This window comes from Cyrtonyx montezumae, unplaced genomic scaffold, assembly GCF_038088225.1.
Source record: "Cyrtonyx montezumae isolate F1298 unplaced genomic scaffold, pur_monq_1.0 scaffold_24, whole genome shotgun sequence".
NCBI classification, from domain to species: Eukaryota; Metazoa; Chordata; class Aves; order Galliformes; family Odontophoridae; genus Cyrtonyx; species Cyrtonyx montezumae.
The window spans coordinates 1946096-1959265 of NW_027071981.1; the positions used below are offsets into that span (position 1 = coordinate 1946096).

The following is a 13170-nucleotide window of genomic DNA, read 5'->3' on the forward strand; positions in this document are numbered from 1 at the left end:
GGCCAGGAGCCGAGTAAACTGTCCCATGGTCAAAAAACCCAAAGTGTCTATCTCTACACCAACCTCTCAGCCAGTTATTCATCACCTGTGTTTTCCTAGCCCATTCTGTGTCCTTCACCGCCCCAGAAGGTATGGAAGCAAACACCACTTGTGCTCCCACCCCTTGAACTAATCGCCCTAATCCCCTGAAATCTCTTTTCATAGTTTGCAGACTTCTCTGAGATATTTCATTGCAGTCTGCCTGAACTACGAGTAATGGGTAGTAGTCGGTGGGGCGTATCAAGTCCGGGAGTCTTCTAGTAATGTCCCTGATCCGAGCCCCAGGGAGACAGCACACTTCCCTGCGGTTTGGGTCTGGTCTGCAAATGGGGCCCTCAGTTCCCTTTAGAAGGGAGCCACCCACTACGATCACCTCCCTTTCTTTCTTAGTAGCAGCAGTCTCAATGCACGGAGGTGACTGCCTTGCCATTGGTGACCTCCTGCGGGAATCTTCTTGCACTTCACCCCTTATCACCTCTTCAACTTCCAATGCTGCAAATCTATTGCTTAGGGGTATCTGGGGACACTGGGGAGGCAGAGGGGGAGATCGCCCATGGTACCAAGCAGGGACTCTCTGCCAGTCCTCCCTATCCCTCAGATATCCCCCTTCTGCCCTACGGGGACAGGTCAGGGAGTCCACCACCAACTGTGGGGGATCTCCCCGGTGCCTTTATCTCTGGCGCCTTTCTCTCTGGCACTCTAGGGAGTTACTCCACCAGTCAATCTCCCGCTCACAGTCCCTGATGGCCCTCAGTCTCTCAACCTCCTCTTTCAATTCAACCACCATGTTAAGCAGATCTTCCACCTGCTCACACCTTGCACAGGAGAACTGCTTAGCACCCTCATCTAGTAGTAGCAGGCTCTGGCACTCCTTGCAACCAGAGACCTGTGTAGCCACACTTCTAGGCAGACCTTCTGTCTGGGTCGCCACAGCCTTCTTAAGGCAAGCCCTCTGTCTTGTAGAGACCATGGCACAAAAAAATAAAAACAAAGAAATGAAAAAAATTGAAAGTAAATAAATAAATAATGGTTTATAATATATATATAGATATGAATTGTAATGTGATACTTCGCGGCCCTCCCTGAGCCCTTCAGGGATATATCCCTTCAGCCCTAATCAGCTGAGGGGTGTGGGCGAGGGCGCTGAAACCCTGGCAACGCCTATGCCTCGTTAACGCCTACCTTGTTAACACCTGTGCCTCGTTAACGCTTCGTTAACCTCTCGCGAGAACAGCCGTTGGGACTGGAACCTCCCGAAAACCCACCCTGTACCTCAATCAGCCTCTGCAGCTCCGGCTGTGACGACTTCAAAGCCGTTGATCACGAGGACTGAGCGGTACTTCCGGGTTCTGATCGGTTTAAATCCCCCGCCGTTGCCCTGGCAACGCCTACGCCACGTCAGCCTCTGGCGAGAGAGAGCTGCCGGGGGCTGCCGGGACTAGCTGCTCTCACTCGGTTCCCGAGAGACTGGAACCTCCCGAAAACCCACCCTGTACCTCAATCAGCCACAACTCCAGCATTACTATTTCTAGGAGTCTTGAAAATGATGGCTACTGAAATGCAACTCTTCAGAGTTTATACTACTGTGAAAATGTATTTAACAGTCACTATACACCACGACTGCTCCTTTAGGTATTGGTACCATGTAACACTTGGTCTGCTCTCAAGTTTGTAGCACCATCAATTTCACTAAAAACTTGAAAATCAGGTGCAACAGTTCAACTTGCCATTTCCTCATCTTAAATTAACTGGGTTAGGAGAACTCAGCTGCTATACAGAAGCAAGACATATCAGCAGGCTGCTCTGACAAGCACTGGAGATTAAGAACTCATCAGATCCTACAAAAAGGGACAGAAGAGAACACAGCAGTGTAGCACACAGAGGTCCTGCAGCAGTCCTCCTGTGTAACACAGCAAGAACTGAGTGCATCACGCTTTACACATGTCAAGAATCACTAAAAGGACAAGGAGGAAGAGATTCAGATCACAAACACTAGCTTTATTTCAGTAACTGGTTATCCCAATACAAACATGTTTCAGTACTTCTTTGGATTATCCTGGATGTTCAGTAACAGCAACAAGGAAAAGATGTGTGGGAACAAGGCTACGATTTTAACATTCAATGTTGTTGTAATCAATCAGTGTAAAACAGTAAACCCACTGCACAGAAGGCATGGCAAACTATTGGTTCCCTATATATCCACACCTAACATCCACAAGACAGGTCACAACTTCATGTTCATGTTACACTAATTCTTCACCATATCCTTTTTCAGGAAGTTGTCCCTGCTACGACCAGTCTCCCTCAGATGTCCACTGAAGTCAATTAGTAATTCTTCTAGTAAAAAACTGCTGTTATTGCAAAGTGAACAAACAACGAAGGGTACTTACTCCAAAACTAAAAAATAATGAAACATAGTTCCCTCTATGCTTCAAATGTGCATAAACGATAAAACCACAGAAAACTGGGAGGGAAAGAAAACCACGGGCTTCTCCTTTGTACCAAACAGGAAATATATAAAAAGTTAATATACCCTAGAAGCAGTTTAAAATATTTTCATGACACAATTTCAGGGACAAAAACGACATCCAAAAATCTTCTTATGCCTACTTCTGAGGCTCTTACAAGACTGATGTCTAGGACTGATCAAAACTTGTCACATTAGTTATGTACCTCCAGGATATATATAGGATTTCAGTGGTGAAAAGCTGCCACAGTGGACCAGGAATGTATTCCTAACAGGGAAAATTTTCACATTTTTTTTTCCTCCCTGCTCCTATGGATTTTTGCCATACTTCACAACTGTTTACTTTGTATTTCACATAAAAGTAACATAAAGACAGTACTTACATTAGACACCACTGTGATAAAAGCATGTGCTATAAGAAATGGCAGTGTCTCGGGGGTTCCATATTCAAAACAATCCTTCATGAGGGAAAGGCCATTTTTTCCACAAAACAGACAAACATAACGAAGCAAGTGCAGTGGCACTTCTACATCCTAGAGAAATTAAAATACATATGTATATATAAAAAGCAGAACAATTTGAACAATCAGTACTAGAGTCATTCAGATATACAGGAAATTTGAATTAAAATACATTATCATAACAGCAATCTGTATGGAGAACATAGCTACTGTAAGGCTCTAGGAAATGTGTACCTATTCAAAAAGTGGACAACTTACATTCATGTCACAGAATGCTCCCAGAATATTGCTTTCTTGAGCAGAAATATCCTGTTTAAAAAAAGAAAAAAATTCATGTCATTAACATAAGCAATGAAAACATACTTTTAGAATAAAACACAAGTGACCACTAACAGATATTACAGTCAGAGAAATCAAAAACCTCAATTAGAGGAAGCCAGAAGCTCAGGCTTTGCTCTTCTACACTGGAGAACTCACAGATTTATGTTAAAATATTTATGTTATTTCTGTTAAAATATAAATACATAAACATATGCATTAAGGGTGACACCTCAGCAGTGGCTCTCAATGGTGGGGATCAAAAGATAATTCTTCAACCCTCCCCTCTTTTTTCACTCCCTCAGGATCACCAGTTTTTCAACAGTAATGCTGAAGAGGTGAGTCTAGCACACTCATCACACACTTGCATGAGAATTACAGAACAGAATTCATCTCAGTGCTTTTCAATGCATTATTACATAAAAATGACATGTAACCAAGCATATTGCGTTAAATGAAATGCAGAATACTCTGTAACCCTACATAAAATAACCTAAGGGGTAAACTACCGAATTATTTACTCTCATCAGAATGCTGTAATTCCTTAGCTTAAACTACTGTATTATTTTACATGTAACAAAGCATCTCTTATAAAATAAGGACCAAAATACTCCTCGCAGGTTAAAGAGGAAGAAAGAAGCCTATAACCCTATCAGTCTGTAAGCTATCTTTTGCGAGGAGTAAACTATTTTCCAGAAGTACTAAACTGAAAAGTATTTAGAAGGATAGCTTTTCTTTACTCGTTCATAACATCCATTTGTTGGACAGTGTAAAGCTGGAATTTCCCTTATTAGGGTTGTTACATACATTACCTATATCTTGCACATGCCTGAGGGGAAAAGGGCAGCCAAACTAAAGTAAAATGTGACTGTAAGGACACAATATTGCCTTGGATACCTGCAGGTAGTTACAGTCCACAATCACCTCCTTCTGTACCAAACACCCAGCTCTGATATACACAAGTTTGAGATAAAGCTGTTTTTAAATGACGTTTTCTGAGTATATTTCAAATACCTCTGCAGGAGTAAGCCTCTTTAACTACAGCACAGGATGCTGGAGGCAAGGGATTTCAGATGCATCAAGTGCAATATAAGCATTTTGAATTAGAAGCATATAGGACAGCATTTATTTAAGCATTTATTTTCCTTTTCCTTCTGATGAACTCCATCATGATGAACTTGTGATATTCTTATAGCTATTTTTGAAACAGCTTTGAAGGCAGTTAAGTGGTATGCAAAAAAAGCGTTCAGTACTGATTGTGAAGAACAAATAATATGAGGAACTTCATTAATTTTCTTGAACAAAATAAAAGAATTGTCAGGTGAACTACACGACTTAGAATCTAGAAGCCAAAAATGCATGTAAGTCTGTTGTGTGAGTACTGCAAAGGTTATTAGCAGTGTCACAGTTGAAAGACTGAGTCTGGAAACATGATTTCTGTATCTGCAGATGTGAAACACAACAGAGAAATCCTTAAGAACAATTCTATAAGGAAAGAGTAGAAATTCTCACAGGAATCTAGAATGGCATTAGAAAGCATCACTATATTTCAGAAGAAATATTTTAGCTGAAGTCTGTCACAGACAGAACCTTGAGTGGAGGATACCTGATTAGAGTTAGCTTTCAAGAAAAGATTTACTTGAAAAGATTTACCTGAGGAAAAAAAAAGGCAGAAATAGCAACATCCCAAAACATTAGGGAACTATGGACATCCAAATAATTGTTTTTTTTTCCCATTTTCTTCCAGGAATCGCTTAACAGGGATTTGGCTTACTCCCTTAAGATTCATTATTCTTTCATGTCTGAAGGAATTTTTAGACAGTGCTAAGTTCAGGAGTACATTTCATGTTTTTCCTTTTATCTACAGGGTTTTAAGAGTCTCCATTTTTAAAACCTTTTTCCCTCCTCTGCATTGCTCACATATAAATCTGCTGCATAAAGTATAAATTGAAGAACAGAGTACTCTGTTTTGAACTACACTGTATGCACGACTCCATAAGGATATTAAGTTGTCCAAACCCCAAATATTTATACTTATAAAAGCAGAGTGCTTTAAATGATGGAAAATACACAGAAAGATGTTTCCCTTTCTGCACACCAAAAATACTGGTAGACTTCAATAGAAGTAAACAGTTTGCTGACAGATTTTGTCTTCACAGAAGTTTTATTCCTCAGCATTCACATCCTGAGATTAGGTGTCCTTTACCAGATCACAACCAGTTGCACTCTTCCAGAAAAACAAATTTATCAGATAGGCAATGAGGAGCATCTTTCTACTAAGTGTAAGAAAAGTCAAGGCATACATTCTGCTTACACTGACCCACATTCTTTTTACATGGGTCAAGAATATGTGTATGTCAGCTCTCATGTAACACAAGCCTCATTTACTTCCATGTAGTGGAAGCAGTGTCACTGCCCTCACGTAAAGCCCATTTCTATATTTCTTCCCCCTGCAAAGCTAAGTTTGCTGTCAGAAATGAACTGTTCACAGAGTTTCTGCTGTTAACATGCAGACCTTGTGGCTACCAACCTGTCTACATCTTCATTTTCTCACTTCAAAAGTATCATAAATGCATAAAAGACAAATATTAATTACTTGCCCATGTTATTTAAGGACAGAGTCCATAAGATCAACTATGGGCTGATACCCTTTTCTAAATTTCATTGTTCATTTTTATCCGACTCAGACCACCTAAAATGAGAAAAACCTTGTACTTACATATGTAAGTTTTTCTCCTCAGCTAGACAGTCAAGTTTAAAAACTGCTTTGGAATGTCCCTGCTAAAAGGATTAGACTTCAAGAACCCTTCTGTCATTAAACAAAAAAGATTCTGGATGTGTACACAGAGCTAAGACTAATAAAAAAATATTTGTCAAATATTCACGTCATTTAACTCAAGAATCTGGAACAAGAAATTTCTAAAGTGGAGTCTGGAATCTATTTGCCATCAAAAATTTCCCCTCTTACCAGGGCTAAGGAGATGCTTAGAGAGCTACACTGGCTTTTCCCCACCAATACCTGGCAGATGTACTCCATTCAGTAATCTATTTAGCTTACAGGTATAAACAGTGCCCTCAAAACAGATGCTTTTTTGTGTTGTTTTATGACTTCTGGAAGACAGTCCAAGCTTCCTTTTAAACAAAAAAGTATCTATTTTGAGGATTAATAGTTTTTTCTCATTTCAATTAAGATGTATTCTATACTGAAATCTGAAGCTAAATTCTAAACTTCAAGAAGTTAAAATATCAGAAAGCTCTGAAATTTAAATACCTATCATTACTATGGTAGAGAAGTAGTACTCTTGGGTTTCTTAAATACAGAAAAATCTGTTTGTGAGAAAAATTATTAATGCTGGAACCTTTAAAAGAAAACATTCCAGTAAAGAGGAAGCATTGTCATGGTTTTATGATTTTTGGTACTGGTATTCCACATCATAACATCATGTAGTGCATTGAGAGTTAAAGAGTTAATGCCCCAGCTCCGTGGATACCTCAGTCTCTGCTTCCTTTCAAAATATATGCTTTTAGTAAAACTAATGAATAAACATGTTCAATAATGCACATTAGCCACACAACACATATACTGCCTATCCGTGGCCAACTGTTTAAAGTGGAGAAAAAAATCCCTGCAAGCTTTTCACCATTCTCTTTTTATCATTTGGAAGAGAAATTAAATTAGAAAAATATAGATGAAAGAGTCATTTAAAAGAAACAAGTGTGTTTACACATAGAAAATGTGTTTCTAAATTTTTCATTGTATATTCCTACAAAACTAGTTTCAGTAAGCAGTCACAGAATTTTTAATTTTAGTTTAAAACAGAGAGAACAAATCACTTGTCCTCAGTTTGTAATTGCTAAGGCTGAACTACAGATACATTTATGTATGCTTAAGGTCTAAAAGACAAACCAAGATGAATGATGGGAAACCTTAAAATCCTAAATTATGCCTCCTTCTATTCATGCATATTTGGTAAACAACCTATGATATCTTGCACCCATGCTTCCATAGTGCTCACTGGAAAGAACTGCTGTGCTGCCAATCTAACCCCATTGTAAAATCTAGCTAGATTTATTGTCACATGTGGGAGGATCCATTCATCAGGATCTGGCTATAATTTATGATCATACCAGCTTACATAAACAAAAATGATGTCTGGTGTCTTTTAAATTTGAACTGAAGTTTAAAATGCAAGCTTAACTACTCAGAGCTCTAGAGCTCCAGAACTACGAAGAAAAAAAATTAAAAGAATAGCTTAACTGTAGTTTAAGTCCCCACTCTGACTCTTTCAAAAGTTTGTTGGATAGAAGCTTTGCTTATATAACTAAATACACACCTCTTTGTTTATAAATGCTTTCAAGAACTGTTTATGTAATAGACTATCATAAGATGAATCAAAACCCAAGCTTTCCAAGTTTCAACAAAGAAATGCTAACAGACTAATATTTATTCTGGAACATTTCCAAGAGTTAGAAAGTGGGTTTTTTTTTTATGTTTGTTGTTATCATTTGCATTCAGAATGTAATGCACAAAAAGTTAGTGGTAGAGGCTCATCAAGTACCACAGAGAAAAATCAGACTTGCAGAACAAAACTACTTGTACAAAACTTTGTTATTCCAGTCAATTAAACAGCTATTCTAACATGAAAGTCTGGTCTTGCACGAAGTTTAGTTTTACAACACTACGCTTTTAGAACCATGGATTATAATGAAAATAAATTAGTAAAGTATTAATAGGTTACCTGCTGAAAGAAAGGTTTCACCACAGTTCCCTTTCTGCCTGTTATTTAAACAGCACAATAATTCGGTGTACAGTTCCATACAACACTTACCAATATATTACCTACAACAACCAGGTATATTTTAAAGAAAGTGCAAGAGTATGTGTCATCTAAAATTCTCTTATAAGACCTACTGCAATAAACAGGAGAGCCCAATATGCCCAACCTATGCAAAAGTAGCTATCAGCAAACAGACTAGTAAGAATACACAACCTATCACAAGATAATTAAATACACATATCAAGATAAAATATACCTCTATTGTAGGATGAGTATTATGCTTATAAGCAGTGTACAAAGGAAACTGAATCTGAAAGATTTTTGCCACGCACAGCAACAACTTCTCCTTCTCATCAGTGCTCCAGCTAAACGCATCAGTGCTCTTTGCAGATGGCTCTTCAGTCAGGATACAAGTTCTTGCAGAATCTATTTTTTTCTCTATAGATCTTTGCCGTTCTCCATTTTCTTCCTCATGAGAGTCTCTCTCAATATTCAGGGGCTCATCAGTATGACCACTATGATCTTGCCACGTTGAATCTATATTAATAGTGCAACGTTTACAGAGCTGGTCCCGCAGAGCTTGAACTTCAGCAATCACCAAGTTAATAAGCGTACACACTACTTGGTTAAAGATCTCCAAATGTTTGTACTCCTTGAAACAGCACAGACATTGCCTGTAAGAAAAGAGAAAAAATAAAATGTCCTGAAGCAGCTGAAATCTCACCGAGACTGGACTCTATCAATACTGAGTTAAAGGGGTAAAAAAAGACAAATTAGAATACTCAGATGACTTCTCAAAAGGACTCTTCACATTGAAACAGTTTTAACAACAGAATACTCCACTGACCCAGAAAGGCAATGAAGTCTGAACGAGGCCAGCTACCAAGGAATAAGTTGAAAACACAAAGCTTTCCTTAAACCCTGAAAACATGCCATTACTTTAAATATATATATTGCATTATATATATAAAGTATCTGAACGACTGAAGAAGCAAAGTTCTTAAGAATGTTCCTGAACCCTTCCTCACCTAGTTTTCCCTATCGATGCTGCTGCAATAAACCACAGGCACGTTAGCTGTGCAAAAACTGTTTTTTAATTTTAAATCAGTAGTCACAAAATTGTTTTTAATTGAGCATTCAAGTTCACTTCCTTTATCTGCATTTGGGCAGACAGAAACCCAGTGCACATTATTACCCTCTAGCCATATGGGATAAAGCAGTTATGTACTATCTTCACTGTTTCCTTTATTTGGTAGACTCAGATTATTCCTCTGAGTATCTACTGACATACCATAAACTGAAAAGAACAATGGGAAAACTACACAGCATTGTCCTATTACTATAATAGGAAAGACAGTCCACTTATCAATCTGTACTACAACTGTAGGTGTGCACTAAGATAACTAGATATGCATAAACACCCAAGATATATAACCCCAGAACTTACTGTCTGAGAACATTTGTTTCTCCCATACAAAAGAGGATCAAAAACTTGGAGAAAGAAAAAAATGTAATCAATAAGCAAAGAAGCTTCAGCGAAGATGATATAAAAAATCAAAGTTACTTGCTTGTAACACAACCAAGATGGATTCATCTCTCTCTCACTCAAACTCTAAGAAATAATGCAACTCTTATATAAACTGTAGTCATCTTCCAGTACAAGCCTCCCTCCTGTTGCATGCAGTGCAACAAACTGAGTTCATAACCAGAGCTTTCAGCTACTACAATAATATAAAAATTATGTATTCCGTTTCTGAAAAATAAGCAGGTAGATGATAAGAGAACATCAAGAGATTACTCAGAATTATGATGGGTAGACAGTGCTGCCTCTCTATGAGGAAATACAAAGAAAGCCTTGAGCAACAGCACCTAAAGATGCCTCTGAAAGCAGTTGTGTGGTTTTTGTTTCAGTAAGTTAAACATATTTAATATTCAGTATTGCCTACTGCCAGCACAGCTACAGTGAGAGATACAGTATAAGGTGAATACACTGAAAGAATAGTACCCTCACAAAATAATGAAGATGGACAGTACACTTCTGGATGGATAATCCAGCTGGTATAAAGACACCCAATAAATTAGGAAGAGCTTCACTTGTCACCAAAGGTCGAGGCTTACCTGCAACTCCACACAGGAGGGATCTCCAACAAGAGATCCTTCCCCAGTGGTGGTCAGCCCTTAAATGTGGTCTGGGAGAGGTGGAGCCAGACTCCACCCCTTTCCATCACACAGATACATTATCTTCACCTGTGCTCCTGCAGCTGACTCAGTGCTCACCTCAGGTGATCAATCAGGACCTGATTCAACAGTCCCCATACAGATATATCTAAAACTTTAATGCAAAGCATAAAGAAAAAGCCTTTTAATATCACCTAAGTGTAGTGTCTTCACCCATTTAAAAATATATTCTCATGATTCACTATTAAAAGTGCACTTATACACTGTATAGTATGAATTTTATGAGATCCATTATCATCAACACAAACTCATTAAAAAAAAAAATACCTTTGTGTCCAGGAATTGATGTAAGCAAATATCTTGAGCACATGTTCCTTTCTGAGCTGCAACCCCTCAGCACCTTCAATGTCAGATACTGAAGGAAAAAAAAAAAAACAACATTAGTGACAAAAACACCTCATGTAATTGCTAAACTTTAAAAAAGGTTTTTCAACATAAAAATACATAACACCCAAATAAATTAACTTTTCATAATAGAAACTAAATAAACCAAATTTATGTGTTTTTTCCTTCAAGTAAACAGATAAAAGGTTTCAATGCAACTAACTTTAAAACAGAAATTGCACAGTAATAGTGGATACTGCTGTTAAAATTAGTCACTCAGAACAGCCTTTTTTCTTCAACTCCAGTACCCAGCATACAAACTGATTAATGGCAACCTCTCCAAGCACACAGAATGAAAACAGATTCTAAACAAACCACAAAAGATGTCCCTAGTTACTAGCATTTCTAATTCCACAGAATTGTACTGTAGAAACAAAGACCTCCTGCCTGCCATATACACACTTCGGATTTAAAATCTCCCACCTTAACTGCAAGGGGCAGACAAGTATTTCAGAACTGGATGCTTGTAGAAATATTTTAGAATTCATGTAGGAATCAAAACAGCCAAATTTACAAGACAGCTCAACATAAAGTACACTTCATAAACTCCAGAGGGAACTAATGATGGATGCACACTTTCAAACACAAATCTTCAACAATTTCACTCATTAGCCAGTTTTCTTTTTTTTTCCCTCCCTTTTCCTTTTTCCCCTCCAGATTTTAAGTCTGTGTTTTGAGATGAGACCTTAACTGCCTTCTCCTAGTCCGACAAAGGTCAGAAAAAGAAACTATCAAGCAAAGAATAGATGGGCAAACTACATGAAAGTTATTTCAGACTAGTCAATGATTACTGCTACCAAACACAGACATATCTACATCAGTTATTTAACCACAATGACGCCCAAGTGGCAAAATGATAAACCTCTGCATTTATTATAATCAGATACCAGAATAGTTACATATGAAATTGAAAAGCAAAATACCATCAAATGAGGTATTATCAGGCATCCCACTCTTACCTAATAAACTGCTGATGCATTCTAATACACCGAACATCAGCAGCAGATGAAGTCTCTACATATCAACTGTATATGTTAGGACACTGGATTCTGTTTACTGTTTTATACCTTTCTCCAACTATCAGTGCACAACTCTCACTTCCTTCTTGCCCAAAATTTCCATGTGGTTCTACAATTACCTAATTGCTACGTACATGAAGAATGTCAGGGTTCCTTTTCTCCACTTTTCACGTTAAGTATTACATGCTTACTAACCTACTTCAAAAGTCACCTTTGTGGAAAAGGTTCTCCAACAAAACCATGATATTCACAGAATCACAGAATCACTCAGGTTGGAACAACCACCTCCCTGGGGAGCCTGCTAAACAACCCTTTCTGTAAAGAAGCTTTTCCTCATATCCAACCTGAACATCCCCTGCAGCATCTTGAAGCCATTTCCCTTTGTCCAGTCACCAGTGAGATCAACCCCACTCTCACTGCAATTGCCTTTCAGGTACTTGGAGATAGCACTGAGGTTCCCCCCCACTCAGCCTCCTCTTTCCCAGACTGAACAGCCCCAGTTCCTTCAGTCGCTCCTCATAGGGCACACTCTCCAAGCCCTTCACAGCCTTGCTGCCCTCCTTTGGACCTGCTCCAGCACCTCGGTGCCCTTTCTGTACTGAGATGCCTAAAACTGAAGAGAATACTCAAGGTGGAACCTGAACCAGTGCTGAGTACAGGGACAGGATGACTTCCCTAAGTCCTGCTCACCACACCATTCCTGATACAAGCCAAGATGCCACTGGCCTTCTTGGCCACCCGGGCACACTGCTGGCTCATATGTACACCAAGGGTCCTTTCTGTCAGGCAGCTTTCCAGCCACACCTCCTCAAGCCTGAAGGGTTTCCTGGGGTTGTGATCATATTCTTCTGGAACAGATTGGAAAGTGATGTTGAGGATAATATCACTTCAGAAAAATTTCGATAGATAAATAATTGTCATCTTTGAAATAAAGATATTACATAAGCACATATACATTATATACACATGTAAATAAGCTAAAAAGAGTCTCATTAAAAAAAGATATTACACAACAAAAATCACTTTTATGTCTCACTCTAAGTGGACTTTGACAATCCCTATGTAATGCTGAGGGAAGGTATAAAACTGGCAAGGAGAATGACAGACAAATATGACTTGATACCAAGAACTTGATGCTAAGGCCAAAGCATAGCACTAAAGACATTAACTCTGTCAAACAATTTAGGTTAATCATACCACAGTACAAATCTCTAGCAAAAAAAATGGGAGTAATATTTCCCTTTTTCCAGTCACCAGGGCTTTCACCCGACAGCCATGACTTTTCAAATATGATGGAGAGTGGGTCAATGACCACATCAGCCATCTCTCTCAGAACCCTGGGACACATCATCTGACACCATGGACTTATTCAGTTTCTTGAGGTCTCATACCTGTGCCACTATTACAGTGGGACAGAATCCTCTTCCTCTTGCCAATATCTAGAGAATCAAGAGTGCTGGCAGACA

At 38.7% G+C, this 13170-nt stretch overlaps 1 protein-coding gene across 8 annotated transcripts in view; it reads right to left on the bottom strand.

The window, feature by feature from the left end:
• USP34 (ubiquitin specific peptidase 34) overlaps positions 1-13170 on the bottom strand; it is a 133124-nt gene that overhangs the window by 104350 nt on the left and 15604 nt on the right. For 6 of the 8 annotated variants that reach the window (XM_065739436.1, XM_065739432.1, XM_065739433.1 and 3 more), the window contains exons 2-5: positions 10569-10656; positions 8320-8737; positions 3226-3276; positions 2890-3039 (exon numbers count right to left, since the gene is read on the bottom strand). In XM_065739436.1, coding sequence (XP_065595508.1) covers positions 2890-3039; positions 3226-3276; positions 8320-8737; positions 10569-10656 — 707 coding nt within the window. Of the gene's footprint in view, positions 1-2889; positions 3040-3225; positions 3277-8319; positions 8738-10568; positions 10657-13170 lie in introns of those variants that run through there. The other 2 variants (XM_065739437.1, XM_065739438.1) reach the window with 2 other exon arrangements.